General features: G+C 32.2%; 1 protein-coding gene across 7 annotated transcripts in view; it reads left to right on the top strand.

The window, feature by feature from the left end:
* Positions 1-19819, top strand: part of LOC111047784 (PH and SEC7 domain-containing protein) — a 121069-nt gene extending 101250 nt beyond the window's left edge. For 4 of the 7 annotated variants that reach the window (XM_039421009.1, XM_039421007.1, XM_039421006.1 and 1 more), the window contains 6 exons: positions 284-495; positions 2057-2285; positions 3424-3568; positions 5992-6135; positions 9404-9564; positions 19433-19819. In XM_039421009.1, coding sequence (XP_039276943.1) covers positions 284-495; positions 2057-2285; positions 3424-3568; positions 5992-6135; positions 9404-9564; positions 19433-19481 — 940 coding nt within the window. In that variant the 3' untranslated portion in view covers positions 19482-19819. Of the gene's footprint in view, positions 1-283; positions 496-2056; positions 2286-3423; positions 3569-5991; positions 6136-9403; positions 9565-16932; positions 17154-19432 lie in introns of all 7 variants that reach the window. The other 3 variants (XR_005570459.1, XR_002605870.2, XR_002605869.2) reach the window with 2 other exon arrangements.
* The last annotated feature ends 131 nt before the right edge of the window (positions 19820-19950 follow it).

Below are 19950 nucleotides of genomic sequence, written 5' to 3'. Positions count from 1 at the left end.
AAATTGGTTCGATTACATGAAAGTATGGTTGCATTTATTATTCATTCTGGGTTTAAAAGAACACCCAATCTACCTCCGTTAACTGAAATGGTACATACAGGCCTAAGAACCTAATTCATCATCAACCCACTTCAAACATATTAATTTTTGATTAATGCGTGCTATCTCTTATCAATTTTCATCTGTAGACATTCATTTTCCCTGTCGTTTTGCGGCGACTAAAAACCTACTTTCATTCTTAACTGTTGGTTGGTCTTGATTAAGTTTTGGTTTGGTTTTCCAGCGACGAAGACCCGGATGACGGCGAAATCGGAGGCAAGGGAGGCAGCAACGACCTGACGGGCGGGGGTGGTGGTGGTGGCGGGGTTGGAGGCGGTGGAGGTCTGATCAGCACAGGCAAGGGATTCTTCGATGTGCCCAGCTCTGCCCCCGCCATTGAGTACAAGAAGGGTTACGTCATGCGCAAGTCCTGCATAGAGCCTAATGGCAAAAAGAGTGAGTCGATTATAATATACAAATAGTGACAATTTAATAGGTTATAGATAGAAAATGATTTAATACATATAACAATTTTATAGTCACGTAATTGTTTCTGTCAATGTCTATAATTCAATTCAATTCAGTTTATTTCCAAAAAACATAATACACGAATAAGAAATAAAATATACAACATATATTTTGGAATCCCCCTACTAGACTATCCATCTGTGTGTAGGGGGGAAAATAAATACAGGTCATGACACAATCCCGTGATGGCAAAATGGCAAATGGCAAAATCGCCATTTTATGAGGTTCCAATTCACGAATTTCCAAATTTATCAGCTGTTATAATAAATTATAGATTTATTTATTTAATAAATAATTATAGATTGAACATAATGATGTGTTATTTTGTTATATTGTTCAAGGAATATTGCTCAGCTTTGAATTATTGTAAAATAAATTCTTCCCACAGAATAATAATATTGAGATTCCAACTAGGAACTGAATTGTTGATTTTTGGATTGGGAACTTCAAACTCTTTTTGAGGTTTGCCTTTTGTCCCAATGCCTTATGAATCATAACAAGTTACAAGAATAAGAACAATTTTTCATAATAAAAAAATGAATTATTGAAACATTTATTATTGAAATTTTATTATTAAAAAATCGAAAACCTGAATTTACATATTATCTGAACCAGAATATTGTTTTTAAAAAGCATAATGCATGATTTTGTTATGAGCAGATTAGAATATTTCAAATGTACCGCCATAAAGACCCCACATAATGGCCGCTCCATAAGGAACACGAGTGTCATGACCTGTATTTATAGACCTTGGTTTCTGTACCAGCATTTAATATATTGTAATCTTCAAAAATAGAAAATGTAAACTATTTTCTCGTCCAAGAATTCGTTGCTTGCTGACTATAGCTGAGAGGTTGTAGAATTGTCCCACAACGGATCATAAACACAACATTTTGTCTTTACGTACTAGATTGTATTGTGTTACATAGAAAATACGATATTCTATGTTACCCAATAGTTTTATACTAATTAATCTACAGGATTTCACACGAATGAGTGATCACTAATGAATACAAATATGATTCATATCTAGAATCACCCACTGAATCGTATGGGTTTAAATTATTTATTTCAAAAAACATTACAATCTAGATAGATCTCAATTTAAATAAACACAAATCATATTGGAAAGGAACAACAAATGTAAGTGAAATAATACAAATCTCAAGCATGATGTTGAAATTCTGTTATCATCTATTCTATATGTGAGCTAGTCTACAAATGTGTGAATACTGCCATATCAGAATCATGATATCTTGTATCCTGCTAAGCGTATCAGAATTGACTAAAAACCAGGACTCTAGTCTACGTATCTGTACTTGATAAACATTTCTTCAAGCACTTCTTCTATCTATTCTAGTTGTGAGCTAGTGTGTCAATGTTTGAACACTGCCATATCTTGTTTTCTGCCAAGCATATCAGAATTCATTGAAAACCGGGATTCTAGTCTACTTACTTGGCCTTAGTAAACATGTTCTGGTTGTTGCAGCACCGCTGGGCAAACGCGGCTGGAAGATGTTCTACTGCACTCTGCGTGACCTGGTGCTGTACCTGCACAAGGACGAGCACGGCTTCCGCAAGACGCAGTTGAGCGACAACCTGCACAACGCCATCCGCATCCACCACTCGCTCGCCACCAAGGCGCACGACTACACCAAGAAGCTGCACGTCTTTCGCCTAGAGACCGCCGACCAGGCCGAGTACCTCTTTCAAACCAGGTCCGTCAAATCTTCAAAATATTCAGCTAATTAAGCAAACAAGTTCCCTATGAACATAGTTAGAAAACTTCGAGTAAGTAGAAGTAGAGGAGTAGACGTAGAAGAAGGAGAAGGAGAAGATGAAGAAGGAGAAGATGATGATGATGATGATGATGATGATGATGATGATGATGATGATGATGAGGATGATTATGATTGCGAAAGATTAGAGAATATTTTTTGAGAATAACTGTTCCAAACTATACAGAGGATGGCTTTAAATTGGCAGCATTGGTTGAATGGAATGCATTAATGTTATCGAAAGAAATGCTCGTCAGTTTGATATGAATCTTCCTATATGTGAATTCATATGACTCGAAATATTTAGAAAATGAAGCGTATCGGGATGAGAAAGCTACAACTTGTAAGAGAGTTAGAGCCAAACCACATTAAGCGTTTTCAGGCGTCAACCCAATCAGCTAATCGGAGAGCTTCCTGCCCTGCCGACTGGAAACGCTTAATATGGTCTAGCTTTTACAGTTAGAGTTCTTTATTCATTTAAGTTACAATAGCAGAAGGAGGTATAGAGAAGGAGGAGAAACATAAAACTTTCCTGTGTTTTTATCTCATTTTACCTCTTAAAATGTAATATTGATACTAGTGTTCTTATCAATGAAAATGCGCATTTCGAGACGCAGACTTTCCTATAATTTGTACAATACTGTATTAAGTTTTTGCTTTTCGAAAGCATATATGCTTATTTATTCATGAAAAAAATAGTTTGTATCATATATAATAATAGAAACATACCAAGACCAAAAATTTTATTCTTACTTATTCTTTAATCTAGTCCACATACATAGACGTTAAGCAGCCATGTTCATTATTTTCTTCAAAGTTTAATTTTTAATTAGGTCACTGTAGGCCTACTTTACATTTTAAAACTCATCATGTTGTGTTGGTACCATCCAATCTCATGTTATGAGATACCATCCTTTAACCTCACAAATAATGTGTAATTCAAATAAGTGAATAAAATCAATTCAAGTAGTCGATTTGAAAATGAAATTAAATTAGATACCACAAAGTATTTAACATTTTAAATAACACCAATCACTAGGAATCTACAATTTTAATAATTGAACGATTTTTGTTGCAGCGACTCGAAAGAGCTGCAGTCGTGGATAGACACGATCAACTTTGTGTGCGCCAGCTTCTCCGCTCCCCCCCTGCCTGGCGCCGTCGGCTCCCAGAAAAAGTTCCAGCGGCCTCTGCTTCCCAGCAGCTACACTAAGCTCAATTTGGTCAGTATTTTCAACAAATATTTGCACACTTACAAAGAAATGTTTCATTATTGAGTTATTTTTTATGTGGCTCCGATATTCCAAACTGGGATATGGGAATTGCCTGCTTCTTCTCAAATTAACCATCTTTATTACTCGCGTAAATAATTATGCTGAACAAAAATATTTTCGGCTTGCGTAAAACAATGTTTATCAATGTGAGATACCCTAGTAAAGTTGTCAAATATTGAACCAAGAAACATGACACTATTTACATTATCAATCTTATTTTTCATTGAACGGTTTAATGAACCCCAATGATTGTTTTGTTTGAAATAGGTTTTCGTATTTTTCCATAACACAATAATCACATTCTGAACGTCAAGGTCAAGTGATGTAGAGACTTACTCCGCCTAGAGTTGAAGAGTATTATTTGTTTTCAATTGTAATTTTCAATACTTGATGATAGTTTCTCCAATTATCAGTTTCCTTATTCAAATATTTTCTCTGTTCGTAGAATGATGGGTTTCTGTTGATGTTCGAATATCATTCTCATTTTTTCATTGAATGATACCATCCTTGATGATATCTATATAATAAGAGATAGTAGGGTTGTGTTTGTTCGCATCAAAACATGTCAACTGTGGATTGCATACCAGAAAAACGGGAATGATTTAGATCTCCAAATTTTGCACATATATTCTAAAAATATCAATCTCGTGCACCTGGAAGCCCAAATTTCAATTTTCCTTCTAGATTTTTCAGAATTAATGTTCAAATCTCATTCATGCTACCGTACATGAAGTTCCATACGTCATAGGCTACATTGATGTAGCCCAGAAGTGTGTTTTTTATGAGGAAGTTATGATGCTGTTACAAGTCAATCATTTTCGAACGGAGCCGTGTAGCGTAACGGTGAAACACTCGCTTTCAGAGCGATGGTTTCTCTGTTCGAATCCCGATTCTTCCCAATTTTGTTGTTCTTATTTTTTTCCCTCGAAACGTATTATTATCATCAATTATTTTTTGAATGAATTTGTTTTCATTACAATTGAACTTGGATTTTATCGAATAATTATATTTAATGTAAAATTTTGTCACCAGTACAAATGAAATAGACATAGTCTTCATGCTGTATCAATGAATTTCATAAGAAAAACATGAATAGATTACAATAAAATAAGTAATAATTTATATTCTTCAGTTATAATGTACCTACTATCAGACACAAATTCGCAGTGAAACGAATATTTTAGGTATTTTGTTTGGAATTGGGAAAACAAAAGGCTGTCTGATTCAAATTGAGGAGGATCTAATCGATACTAAAATTTATTGATGTATTGAAAAATTCAATATGATTCTGAAAGGTTTTCAAGTATTATGTCTTCTTCAGTTATCTATCTATATAATAAGAGAGAGTAGGGTTGTGTTTGTTCGCATCAAAACATGTCAACTTGAGGATTGGATACCGAAAAAACTGGAATGATTTAGATCTCCAAATTTTGCACATAGATTCTAAAAGTATCAATCTCGTGCACCTGGAAGCCCAAATTTCAATTTTCCTTCTAGATTTTTCAGAACTATTAATGTTTAAATATCATTCATGCTACATACAGTACGGTTTTGGAGCAAGAGTTTCTTGGATCGAATCCAGATTCTTCCACATTTTTTTGATCTTAATTTTTTCCCTCGAAACGTTTTATTATAAATTATTTTTTTGAAGGAATTTTTTACATTACAATTGAACTTTGATTTTATAAAATAAATTATTTAATGTAAACTTTTGCCACCAGTAAAAATGAAATGGACATAGGTTTCATGCTGTAACCTTGAAATTCATAAGAAAAACATGAATAGATCACAATAAAAATAATTTATATTATTGAGGTATAATGTACTATCAGACTCAAATTCGGAGTGAAACGAATACTGTAGGTATTTTGTTTGGAATTGGGGAAACAAAAGGCTGCCTGATTCAAATTGCGGAGGATCTAATAGATACTGAAATTTATTTATTGAAAAAATCAATAATATGATACTGTGAGGTTTTCAAGTATTATGTCTTCTTCAGTTATCTATCTATATAATAAGAGAGAGTAGGGTTGTGTTTGTTCGCATCAAAACATGTCAACTGTGGATTGCATACCAGAAAAACGGGAATGATTTAGATCTCCAAATTTTGCACATAGATTCTAAAAGTATCAATCTCGTGCACCTGGAAGCCCAAATTTCAATTTTCCACTCTCACTCGACAAACTTTTCATTCCTATTCTATTCTATGCTCATAGTAATACTGTAATTCTTTTCCAAATATCATTTTTTTCATCGGATAATTCATTTTCTAATAACTTATTTCCTAATCTTAGAATACGATTCTTTTTCTACTGATCATATCCTATTTTTTGTATAATTTACTCATAGTTTTCAATTTGTTTGTGTGACAGAGAGAGCAGTTGCGCGACCACGAAGACAGGGTGCAGCGACTGGAGAGTGAGCTGGAAATGCATCGCAAGCATCCCATCGAGAGGGGGGCCAAAGCACTAGTCATTCAAAACTACAAGGAGAAGGACGCCTACCTTCACTACGAAGTGAGCTCTTTGCAATTATCATGTATTAAAAATTAAAATGTAGTTCGAAAATGTGAAAGTGACACATCACCTACACATCACGTCCGAGAGATGTTACTTTTAACATGAAGAGAAACAGATTTCTCCTTGCACAGTTTTAGGCATGGACAGAATAGTGGAAAGGAGTAAGCATGCTGCGCACAATTGGATGCTGACAAAAAAATAGGGAAAATGCTGTTTGGTAGAGGGAGTGATTAGTGGAGGGAAGAGCATCGGGCCTCTCTGTCTTCGAGAGAGACCAGTGTAAAAAGTAATATCTCTCGGACTATAGCTACATTTGAACAACTGTTGTATGAATTAGAATTGGAACCGTTTTGGACTTGAGCCTGTGGTACTTCTCTGAAAGTTTTTTAATTCTGAATAATTAAATAAAATGGATAAATAATTATTAGCATTCGGACAAATGCAATATCATATGTTTATTTCCACAAGCAGAGCAGTGATTGAGTGAAACAATAAAATCATGCTTTATAGTACAGTTATTTAATTTAAGCACATAATATTATCATTAGCAGTAAGAGATTCTAGTGAGAGTTTCACTGTATTTTATTTAATAGGTTAGGTTTGATGAAATTTGCTCATTAGTCTCAAGACTAGATAGCAATAGTATAGTAATAAAAAATATGGATTTTTTTTATTTCCATCAGCACTTTTGATTTCACTTGTCGTAATTTATTTAATCATTTTTCCACTTGTTAATAGGATAAAGGATAAGGATAACGGATATAGGATAAAGGATAATATCGAGTGACCTGGCTGGCTCCAGGTCTGGTGTCAGAGTTTTCAGGCCGCAACTGATCAATTTCAGGGCCTCTGACATGACCCAATGATTGCTTTTTAGGCAGCCGGGACCGACGGCTTAACTTGACCATCCGAAACTTGTTGATTTAACAAATCACTGTCTTATCCTGTCTCACTATTTGAGCAAAACACACATTTATATTATTCAATATTCATTACTGTACCACAGGTTAAAAGAAATTCGCACAAAATAAAATGTAAAAGTGACACATCACCTACACATCACGTCCGAGAGATGTTACTTTTAACATGAAGAGAAACAGATTTCTCCTTGCACAGTTTTAGGCATGGACAGAATAGTGGAAAGGAGTAAGCATGCTGCGCACAATTGGATGCTGACAAAAAAATAGGGAAAATGCTGTTTGGTAGAGGGAGTGATTAGTGGAGGGAAGAGCATCGGGCCTCTCTGTCTTCGAGAGAGACCAGTGTAAAAAGTAATATCTCTCGGACTATAGCTACATTTGAACAACTGTTGTAATAATTAGATTTGGAACCGTTTTGGACTCGAGCCTGTGGTACTTCTCTGAAAGTTTTGTAATTCTGAATAATTAAATGGATAAATAATTATTAGCATTCGGACAAATGCAATATCATATGTTTATTTCCACAAGCAGAGCAGTGATTGAGTGAAACAATAAAATCATACTTTATAGTACAGTTATTTAATATACACATAATATTATCATTAGCAGTAAGAGATTGTAGTGAGAGTTTCACTGTATTTTATTTAATAGTTTAGGTTTGATGAAATTTGCTCATTAGTCTCAAGACTAGATAGCAATAGTATAGTAATAAAAAATATGGATTTTTTTTATTTCCATCAGCACTTTTGATTTCACTTGTTGCTTTTTAAAGTCGTAATTTATTTAATCATTTTTCCACTTGTTAATAGGATAAAGGATAAGGATAACGGATATAGGATAAAGGATAATATCGAGTAACCTGGCTGGCTCCAGGTCTGGTGTCAGAGTTTTCAGGCCGCAACTGATCAATTTCAGGGCCTCTGACATGACCCAATGATTGCTTTTTAGGCAGCCGGGACCGACGGCTTAACTTGACCATCCGAAACTTGTTGATTTAACAAATCACTGTCTTATCCTGTCTCACTATTTGAGCAAAACACACATTTATATTATTCAATATTCATTACTGTACCACAGGTTAAAAGAAATTCGCACAAAATAAAATGTAAAATGTTTTGTCTCATAGCACATCAAATTCAAGGCATCTTCTATCTCTTGATTTGTCTTCATAATTTTTCATAGTTAGGGTATAATATTTTTTATTTTCATTCATTTATTTATCCATTCATTGTACATAGCCTAATAGTATATAGTATAATTATGATCATGGAGGAAAAACTAGACTGAGTCTAAACCATTTCTCTCCCAAATTTTGATAAAATTTAGAGTTATCCAAAGTATTATTAGTTATGAAATCACACATCACTGCTTCGCCCTTCTAATACCTTAATCTTTACTATACCCTTACTTTGAAAAATTATGAATCGACTTACAAGTACAACAACTATTGAATATACCATTAGCGTATGACATTTGATATGAATTCATCTAAACAATTAATCTAAAATAAAATCCAATCAAGACGACTGGAGTTCAGTTTTAACAAAATAGGTGATGATTCAATGATTCAGTGGTCATATAAAAATATTGTTTTCCTACAGATACCCTGAAAAGTGACCATTTGTGCACTGATTGCAGGCTGCAAAGAATCACTTTTCCGCACTAGTGCGCAAAGTGAGTACTTTGCGTACTCCAGATTTGCAGCATGACAACGCAAAATAGTTAGTAGGTTATATGGAGCACCAGTGCAGCAAAATCAAAATTAAGTTGGTAACAGTGACTGCTGTGGCTGCTATAGTGAGCAGAGGTGCAACGAAGCACAACGCGCTAATTATTAAGTATATATTATAATGGAGGACAACGACAGCACAGTGCCACCACAGCACACACCACACAGCTGCCCCCCGTCATTCAAACACTACTACATTATTCAGGCAATTTTACCCATAATTACCCACTTTTCATATTCAATGGTAACTGTAGGAAAAATTTAATGTGAAATACGTGCGCAAAGTTCGTTTGCTGCACTCAAGAAACCATTCCGCCCTCGCCTACGGCTCGGGCGTAAACGTTTCTTTCGATGCAGCAAACTGTCACTTTGCGCACTAGTTGCACAAATAACTATTTCCATTCAACAAAATTTAAACTGAATCTCAGTTTTTGTAGCCTTTTATGAGTGATTTTTTAATAGAAAGCAGTGCTATGCATTGCGTGGGGTCAAACTAGTTTTGGTAAAAAAATTTATTGAGTGTATTTTGTTTAATTTTTCTCTGAATTATGTATCCTATTTTATTCTCTATCTTGGCAATAACTAATTCTTTTCTTTTTCGTTTGTTGTTGAACAGTTGAAACGCTACAAAACCTATGCCTACCTACTGCGCTCGCGAATAGCGCAGTACCCCGAACTAGAAGGGGGGATGGAGGTTGAGGGGGACCTGGAGGCCCTAGGCGAGGGTGATGGTGAGGAGGAGGGGGGAGACCACGCCCCTCCGCCAATCTCAAACAGGTACAGCTACCGGGCTGCCATTTACTCTAGAGATACGCAGGACATAGGGTGACGGCTTCTCGGCGTGATTTCTGCCTGTGTTATCTAATAATAGATTACTGTACGATAATATAATATATAATCTCGCTCAAACTTACTCACACTTCATGTTAACTACTGTTTCTGCCCGGGGGGCTGGCGGTTGACCGATCCACTGATTTGCAAACAAACCAGTTAACCGAATTGGCATCACGCAATAAGATAGTGGCGAATTACTCAAATTGATGAAGTGAAACGTAATTAATGAAACTTAGTTCAAGAATAGTTCATTTTTGGAATTAGTTGACTATTAATTTTAATAATTAGGGGTGCCCATAGGAGGGGGTTTCTTGGGAGAGGACCCAAAATAGGTTAGCAATGTTTAAAATTATTACTGACATTTGTTTTGTATTTTATTTTGGGGGGGGGGCAGATGTGCTTTTCAACCCCTGGGAAAAATTTAACTGGCATAACAGAATTAAATTTAGTGTTGGCAAATTGATAAAGTAATTTTTGAAACTTGATCCTATCTGAGAAAAGAACAGTTTTGTGGTGCCCCAACTGTCTCTTTCTTAATTATTTCTATGATTTGTTAAGTATTGAATGATTATTAAAATACCTTCCCAAAACTATTGTCAACAAATAAAATGGTTCCAATAAATTAGAGTTACAATCACATAGGATGATGCTCAAATAAGTTCTAGGCTTGTGCGTGAGAGGTGAATGGTGAGAGATGAATGGAACTACAGTTCAAGTGGTTTTAAAATTCATAGCTGGTAGTCATTGGAGCTAACCTAAAGTAGTCACTCTTCTAAAGGCAGAACTGAGAGCTCGGCGCTTGTTTGATTGTCAGCCTGTACATTTGAAATCAGTTTTCGCTTGTAAATTTCATTTATTTATTTGTAATACAGGAACTCGTTATCAAGAAATGAATAAATTGCATTGTTTCTCTCTGTTATAATAATATATACAATAGTAGTTGCATTTTGCGATAATCACTATTGTGAATCTTCCTTTACTTACTGAATTTTGCACAACTCTTGAAATGTAAATCACTTTCTCATTTCCTTGTACAGAGCTTAGAGATATGCTTATGTGCATCATCTGAAAATGCTCTCTACGATTATTCAAAAGCATTAGTTGGAGAAAATTATTCTTCAGCTTTTCGATGCTGAGATGCACCAACCGATCAACTATCTAGAATCAGCTGATCAATCGTACTTAGCATAGCGCTGATCTCGGATTGAATTTGATCCCGGTTAGCGCAACTCAGCATTAGAATAAATCTTGGAACTAATCCTTAAATCATTTGCTTTCAATTTGAAATGAATGTTTTCATGAGACTTGGTGGGACAACCTAACTACCAATTCGTAGAATGAATTCCAATTTATACCGTCATATTTTTCGGATCTAAAGCATGTCCAAGCAAGTTTATATTAGCTTGTTGCCGTTTTCGGGTACTGGCATGGTTGGATAATCGGTTAATCGGTCGAGCGTTGCATCCCTATGGTTTCTCTATGGGTGTGGCTGTATCAATGTACTGTACTGTTAGTATATCATTGTGGGTATATAATAACTTCTAGTCATGTGTACATAATATAAATTATGTATTCTCTTCACTAATATATTAAACGCCCGAACGTTCATTCATAACATCAAAGCTAATAATATATGGTTATTAACATTATTTGGTAATATTGGTATAATCTGTCTTGGCTACCTTGGAGCTATAGTATCGGTAGTAATAGTAGAATGGCTTGTTGGTTTTTTCAGGCTGAAAACAAAAACTCAATATCGATTAATTGTTTGATTCACCTAGATTATATGAATCCTATATTATTTAGAATATTCATGTATCAATTTTACATCTATATTTACACCCTGTTGATGAATTGAATATTATTATGGAGGAAAAGTTCCAAAAAATAATCATGAATGTTGAAAAGTATGGATGCTACGATGGTCTCTAATTTAGGATTCCATTACACAGTAAACTGATCAACTGATCTGACATATTAATGATAGTTATACTTGATCAACTTAATATCATAGATTTGATTCCATATTGACTCGTTTCAGACTATAAAATATTTAATGTCTACTAACGGACATCTATGCCCAGATATAATTATTATCATACATAATTATGACTTTGTAATGGACTCCAAACAATTGTCTCTATCGTATCCTTTATCATTATCATCAGAGTTGAACCAATTGTCGAAAGTTTTGCCATAAATAGTCATAAGTAAGGATAAATTTTATATTCATCATGATTAGCCATACATTTGTGATCTACGATACTGTGGCTCTGAGGTAGTGATAAATCACTATGCCATCATTATTAATCTCTTCCATTAATCAAAATATTTTTCCAACTCTGAAACAATTAGTTGTAACACAATATAATCTAACTTAGTTACAAACATTGAAAAATTGCGCCTATGTACTCTGAATGCTCCTTCGAAACGCATCAAATTTATATATTTTTGTTGCCAAATACTATTATATTAGATTTTTAAGTATTAATAAATAATTTTTTATGCATCACAACGTAATTATTTCGATGGTATAATTTATTCGATTATATAGGGAACGTTTAGTGAATACTTCATAAATTATTATAAGCATTGGTAGATTTAGTACTCTGTTGACGTTCAAACTGTATTTATCAATTATATTGAAGCAATCATTGAATAAAATTACAGCATTTATATTACGACCCATGTAATCGACTCAATAGGTATTTTTCTATTCTAACGACTAGGGGAATGGATAGGCACTAATATTTATCTTAAAAGAATTGTAAAAATATTTATAATTTCTGTTTATTACTGTATCTAAACCCTTTTCCCAAACGAAAAATATAAATCACGAATAAAATATTTTGATTGGATCTAGTTTTAGTTTATAAAAACTTAGGGCAGAATATAATATTTAGCCTCGGAAACAATTAAATGTAAAATTTCAATAATGTCGTCTTCGTCTTGGATATAAGAAACTAAACCTATTTATATTAGATTAGAGATTGAGAACCGATTCGAGGGTAGCGTGTTATTGTGGTTGATTTTATTGAAATATATTTTTCAATGTCAAATTCAATAATGATGTTATCAGAGATTACATAATAAGTATATATGAATGTAAATTACATAATGTAAAGATGGCTCATCTATGTAGTGACTGGAATTTGAAAAACATGTTTATCCATTCATTTAAAAATGTTCAATTGACTTTTGAAGTAGCAGTAACAGAACTAGATAGAGACTGCAATTTTCTGATTCGAATAGAGAATGCCTTCTGTACTAAAAACACATTTCCTTCAATACTATCATCTACTTCAATACTAAATACAAAATCTACTTCAGTACTTTTTCAATATAGTCTTCTTCGTGCCGAAATTTTTCCTATTCAAATCAGGTCGGCTAAATATTTTTTCAACTTTGGTCAAATTGTTTTGAATAATTTTATTTTATAACCGTTAAGAGAATTTAGAAAAATGCTATCAATTGAAAAGTTCAACAAAAGCATCTTGAATAAATCTCTTCCATGTGAAGTTTTTCCAATTCCTGAATTCTAAATTCATTTTCTGTCTTAATCACTCTGTTTTGTTACAGCTACTTCCAAGAATGTCAGTTGAACATGGAATATTGGTCGAAATTTGAAAATTCAAACTTTCATACTACATAAAGTAGCGTATTGAGTTTATTATAAATTTAAACTACTAATCTCGTGCACCATTTTATGATTTTGACCCCCGTTCTTATTAATTATTTTAAATATTTATTAAGTTCCTGGTTAGATTAATTAGGTAGGAAATATCTCCTTTTAAATAATGTATGATGCACAAAAATAAAATCAAAGGTACACATTAGAAACACAAAATACTAAGGATGAAAGTGGACAGAAGTTGAAAATCATACTTCTCCTCTTTAATACATCTAGTTTTATTCCCAATTTGTTAAAAATACCAATAATCTATTGTATTTTAATCAAGTATGTCGAATTTCCAGCAAATAACAATTTTACAACTGATACTACAATCCAAATCAGCTCCTGCATCCAACTTAAAATAATTTATTATTTCCAAGAAGATTGATGCTTAAAAGTTTCAATTAAAATTGCTATGCGCCTTTTACTCATATCAAGAAAAATACAAATCCAATATTTCTATCTTTTTCTAGCTATCGTTGAATCAAGCTCAATGATATCCATTATTGAACCTTGAACAACTAGTGAATTCTAATACTGTAATTTAAGTTTATTCAAATTTATACAAACTGTAGTCTAATTTATAATAAGTGGACTAAAACTGTAAAAATAATTTTAGTAATCAAATATAATTTTATAAAATCAAAACATTCCCCCCAAATGTAGGGCACGTTAATTAATCTATTGATTATTATTATTATGTAAATTCATTAAAAATCATTGCAATCCATGTACATATTCAGAAAAAGTTCTGAAAACACCTATTATTTAATTCTTGAATTGTAATTTACCTGATATTATTATTAAATTTTACTGTTATTATTTAATCTTCAATTATTTCATAACTTGAGAATGATAACAGTTTTTGAGAAGTTATATTTACGTCATAAATACTTTCATTAGTTGCTCGCCCACCTAAATATAATTTAAATGTAAAGGAATAAAAGTTTTTCTTATACAGACAAAGATCTAAAATATGAACTAAAACTATAAAATACTTTTTGAAACAATATATAGATATCGAAATTCAGAAATGTAACCGTTTTGGATAGTTTCTTTTACTCTCATTTCATGATTTTTTGTTATATAATATATCAAATTAATAATGAAACCTGAAAAATGCATTACTTCTCTATAAGACATTGACTTTGTTGCAAATTACGTGAGTTAAGTGAGATATACTCAGTTTGTAAAGTAGGCCTATGGTTATTGCATACTACAATCAATGTGATCAACAGAATCAAACAACCCTCACTTTATTTGAATATAATCACTCAGAAAACAATAATGCCCGAAATACACAGACAAATGATTAGCCTGTATAGTTTACTCGAATGCATTCATGATGTATACTATTTTAGTTGTTGAATTTTGTTAACTTATTATTTGTACAGAATCCTTTTGTTGAATATTAAGTAGTTAGCATTTACATTAGTTTTAGTTGTGTATATTTGTTGGAAAGATCGATTTGTGAATCTGGGTTAGGAATCTGAGCGAGTACAGCCAATTTCAAAATGGATTCAACTAGTTTGTCTTATTTTTTAAGTTAATGATGAAAAGCTACGCTTTCCAATAATTTATTATATTGGGATCACAGTATTCAAACAAAATTACATTTTGAAACTTTATAAAATACGAATCTTGAGGATTATTCCTACATCTTTAGCATTAAATGCATACGACTTAGTGAGACACAGATTTTATTTTCATTCACTATACTTATGAAAATTATTTATTCATCGAAATAACCCAATCCACGGATGATGTAATGCTAGTTCATATTAACAACCTTTGGCTATTTGTGTAGTTTATTTTAAAATGAAATATTCAGTATTATCATTGTATTATTTTGTGATAAGGATAACAGTATGATGAAGAATTTATATAATTAGGTTATTTCGCAATGATTGGTAATATATCTGATATCGTTAATTAAAAAATGGTGAATACGATTTTTAATAAATGTATTCGAGCTATAAGTAGCTTATAATAAATTTGCCCCCAGTTTTTCCAAGTGAATTCACGCAATATTATTTCAAAATATAATTTTAACAATAATTTTGTATTGTAATGATTATTTAATCTATTAGGTTTATTATTAAGCTGTATTTTCCACTGAATCTTTCCTATTTAAAGGCCTATTTATGAATGAGAGAAAAATTCTTGAGTGAAAGAATACTGTAAGTTTCTTGTCTAGGTAGTTAAAACTTGAATACTCGAAAAATATATTGAATAAGCAATCATTAAACCATGAAAAGTATTTTCAATCTCCTTGCCTATTAATCGCATCATACTCTTATTTCATTTTATATAAATTGCTTTTAAAAAAATACTCATTCGATATTGAATTTCAAATTTGTTCAATGGTTTGTACTGTTATACATGCTGAAAATTATACATCACAATAATAAATATCACAACATCAACCTTTATTTTATGAAGAAAACAGTATATTTTTGTTTCAAAATATGAAATTTCAAGTGTGTCTCATGTAGTATCTTGACTCATATTACATTCATTCAAAAAAAATTTCAATCAGTTCCTTGACATTCATGAGATATGCTATTCATTTTCAACTTTTGGAAATATATTCTCGATTCCTTGGCAATATCTGCTTTGAAATCGAAACCTTGAATTAATGTATTGAGAATAACCTAAATTATTATTATATTCGAGTAATTATTGTGCCAAATTCTCCAATTATTATCGAATAATTAACAATTAGTAACGCAATTGTTTGAGTACTTAATTCCTGAAGGTGAGAATTATTGTGAGCGCAGTGTTATTGAATTCAAGCAATTGAAATAATTATTGTATTCCAGCAGGAAGGTGGTGATTTGTATCATTGAAATGAGTTCAATCTAATAAATGCATATTGTTATTATAAAACTGTATTTTTATTCCAAACTAGATTATGAATAAGCAAGCTAATAGACTAAGTTTGTTGGCCATCCAAGTTTACAAAACGCTTTTCAAACCTATTTTTACCATTCATCCTGAATTTGTAATATTTAAATTACAAATATTTGTATCCATTTACTCAGCTTTGATCAAACATCTTTGAATTTCTTTATCAAGCATTGGTGAATATAAAAACTATAATGAAGACAATTGAGGAACTAAGGCTCGTATTACACTAGTGTCCGAGCGAGTGGTGTCTCTGTTTAGTTGCAGTAATTTGTTTCAATAACTACCCAACTATCTGGATTAGTGGCCGAACAGGGTGTCGATTGGTTTTCGTGGACTATAGAGCTTTGATGATCCTGAACACATAATGCAGTATTCCTTTACATTCTCCCAATGAATAGACGATAATTTTTTTAATAATTTGAAGCTTTTCTGATAATTATTTTCTGATAAGCTTTTTTATATTGAATCTTATACTCCAACTACCCATGGCTAAGGTGTGGTGAATGTATTTTTTGTGAGATTCGGAAGCTCTCCTAATCAATTATTCATCTTACACTATTTAAAATCTAGCATTTATGTGAGTTTCTTTTACTCATGGTTTAGGGTGGTAATCGCTGCATGGTTCTCTTCTTAGTTAATAATTTCGTTATCCAATAATGAATTTCAATTTCATGGTTTAATGTAAATTTCTTACCTACTTTGTTGACTTGGGTAATGGTATTTTTCAGATGTTGTACGATCAGCTAATGGTTGGAGACTCTGACAAGGCTCTCCTGATAATCTGATCGGACGCTTTCCAAACAGTATGAAATCAAACTTTTGCTTTTTTATTGAAAATTGTGATTTTGTCTAATCTGAATTGAAGACTAATATGATTGAAGAGCTTTGGCTGGTTTGAGTGTATTTTAATTGCTTTCTAGTCTCACCTGTACTACATCAACCTGCTATGGTAATTACATATTGATTTATCCTTTCATCTTATTAAATATGGTCCAGTTGATTTCTGGGCTCTAGTTGATGAAATTTAAAAGCTTTTAAATAATATAGGGGAAAGCTCACCTAAAGCCCTGCTGCTACCCAATCAATTTCTGTTCTGCTGGACAGAAAAATAATAGCATTGGCTCTTATGGGAGTGTTCGAACATTTTCATCTCTCTTTTCACAAAAGTCTAGAGAATAATTATATTTCCTCTATGAGAGTGTACACATTTTCAGTGTGTCAATATATGAACACACTGTTAAGAACCGGTAAGAACCTAATAATTCATTGAATAATAATAATTCATTATAATCAATCTCCCTGTTCTCTCTCTCTCTCTCTCTCTCAACTGTGATAAATATTCTCACTTGCCATTTTAGGTCTTTTCTTTCCTTTGTTCCATCTTTCTCCCTCCAACTTATAATAATGATTATTAATAATAATTATTATTCATTGAATCAATAGAATAATAATAATAAGAACCAATGGTAATTGTTTTTCTGTTCAGCAGTAAAGAAATTGATTGAAAAGCAGAGCTTTACAGTAGGACTGCATACTGTTAAGTACGTTGTACTTTGTAATAAATTCACAAGGTGTACAAAGTTATTTGTGAAGTTGTTAATGTCAGCTTAGTCTGAAGTTTCACTTGGTTTTTTAATGAATTTATCAACGAAACTCTGACTAATCTGACTCGCATTAATGCCCTTTATACTGATTAAAACGACTTGAAATCATCACTACCATTTATTTATGTATACTTTGCTGAGTTACTTCAATTTATAGTCTAATCAAGAAAGAACAATTATTTTAACGTTCATCATCCAAGTAACTTTATAAATTTGATGTCAGCAAAATCATATTTGTTTCCTTTTTAAATTACTTGCCTCAATCTTCAAAAATCAATGTCTAATTAATGTTTTTGCATATTTCTCTGCAAAAATAAGAAACTAATTGTTCGATTCCAATTGAGTTACAGCCTTTTTAAAACTAACTTGAAGGAGAATAACTTTTTTTTAATACATTCTTAAAATTTCAATTTTCTGACAACTAATTTTTTTAATAATTGATAATTTTGATACTACTGCTTTTTGAATGTTATTTCCAATGTGTCATATGTATTAAGATTTGTTTATTTGTAAATTCTACCACTTTTCAATGATTATCAAGGCCATTCATTTTGATCATCTATTAACTTTTAGCCAAGTAAGTAACTAGAATCGTTCTGATTGGTTGCTGGACAACCAAAACGTTCTTATTTCAGAACGTTATTGGGATTGAATACCGCTTATAAATACCGTCTTCATTGATTAGGCAGGATAAGTTACATCTTTCGAATCTGTTTAAATTTCATCTGAAACCGAAAATAAGTCTAATACCGTATTAATGTTTTTATAGGTCAGTTCAATAATGTTACAAAAAAGAGAGAAGGCACACTCTTGTTTCTGACAAGAGAAAATCTTTTCAGAGTATTAATAGGTATTGTTGCATTAACAAATCATTTATTTATGGTAATAAAATTAATATACTTTATATTTTTGGTTAAAGATTTTTCAATTTTATTTCATAATTATTATTATATTTTGTTGTTAACTCAATGAATTTCCAATAATTTCATCCAATTGGGGAATATTGAGTTTCGTTGATAAAAAATGAGAATTCCATGACATCTCCTTCATCAAGAGAATTTTATTACGAGGATTATTTTTTTCAACCTCCGATCTCATATAAGACACAGACCAGTGGTAGGAGGGGGGGGGCGACTTTCACAGAGCTGAACAACTTATCATCTCCACCAAATACCCTGTGATCGGTGGGGCCACATCGTCAATTTTTGTCGAGTTATAGACCCACAAACATAGCTGCCTCACATGAGTTTACCGTCAAGTGCTAGTTACGTAGCGTTATTCGATCACCCACCATACAAACTTGACTCGGCTACCAGTAACTTATATCTCTTCCCCAAACTCAACACATGACTTTGAGTGCAGAGCTTCCATACTAACTAGAAGTTCCAAAACAACGTCATAGCCCACATAAACTCATTTGGCGTTATCATTTTATGAAGAGGGTTTTGGTAGGCTGATCCATATAATATTCGTCTTTTATTTATGATCAATCTTAGGTTGGAAGAAAATGATTCTCGTACATAATTCAATTTCATTCTTCATTTCTTTTAGTCGATTGCCTTCATTAATTTATTTCTTTATTTCTTGTTCTTTTTTCATCTTATGTTTTTACTCTCGTTTACAGAAGCGCCAATAAGGAGGAAAATGAAGAGAAAAAGAAGAGGGATTCCTAGCACTCATCATCGTCTTAAGTGATCAAAAATTTGTGAAAATTGTAATTATCGTCTATGTAAAGTTGTAAAGTGATATATTCATAAAATGAAAAATAACTAGGTAACTCTTACATGGAAAATAAACAAAGCTGCATAATCAACAACTCATACTATTAAGAAGTATTTATTTTACTGACTATTATTAGTTGCGAAGATGACTTTGATAATAGGTAAGGTAATCATACCTATTTATATTGTACTGTATATAATAATAATAAATTTCCACTATTTTAAATAGAAAACTATTTTTACAGTGAAAACAAGCAAAACAAAATAATAATGACAAGCTGAAAACTGAATTTGTTATTTTTTCTACCTTTTGACGTACAACTGAATTCCAACCATTCATAAGGGGGTGACTTAGGGGTTGTAACTTGAATATTTTGAATGTAAACACCCATTGTGTGCTACATAATTTTTAAGGCCTTTT

Source organism: Nilaparvata lugens, chromosome 2 (assembly GCF_014356525.2).
Source record: "Nilaparvata lugens isolate BPH chromosome 2, ASM1435652v1, whole genome shotgun sequence".
NCBI classification, from domain to species: domain Eukaryota; kingdom Metazoa; phylum Arthropoda; class Insecta; order Hemiptera; family Delphacidae; genus Nilaparvata; species Nilaparvata lugens.
This window is presented reverse-complemented; position numbering and strand designations above follow the sequence as displayed.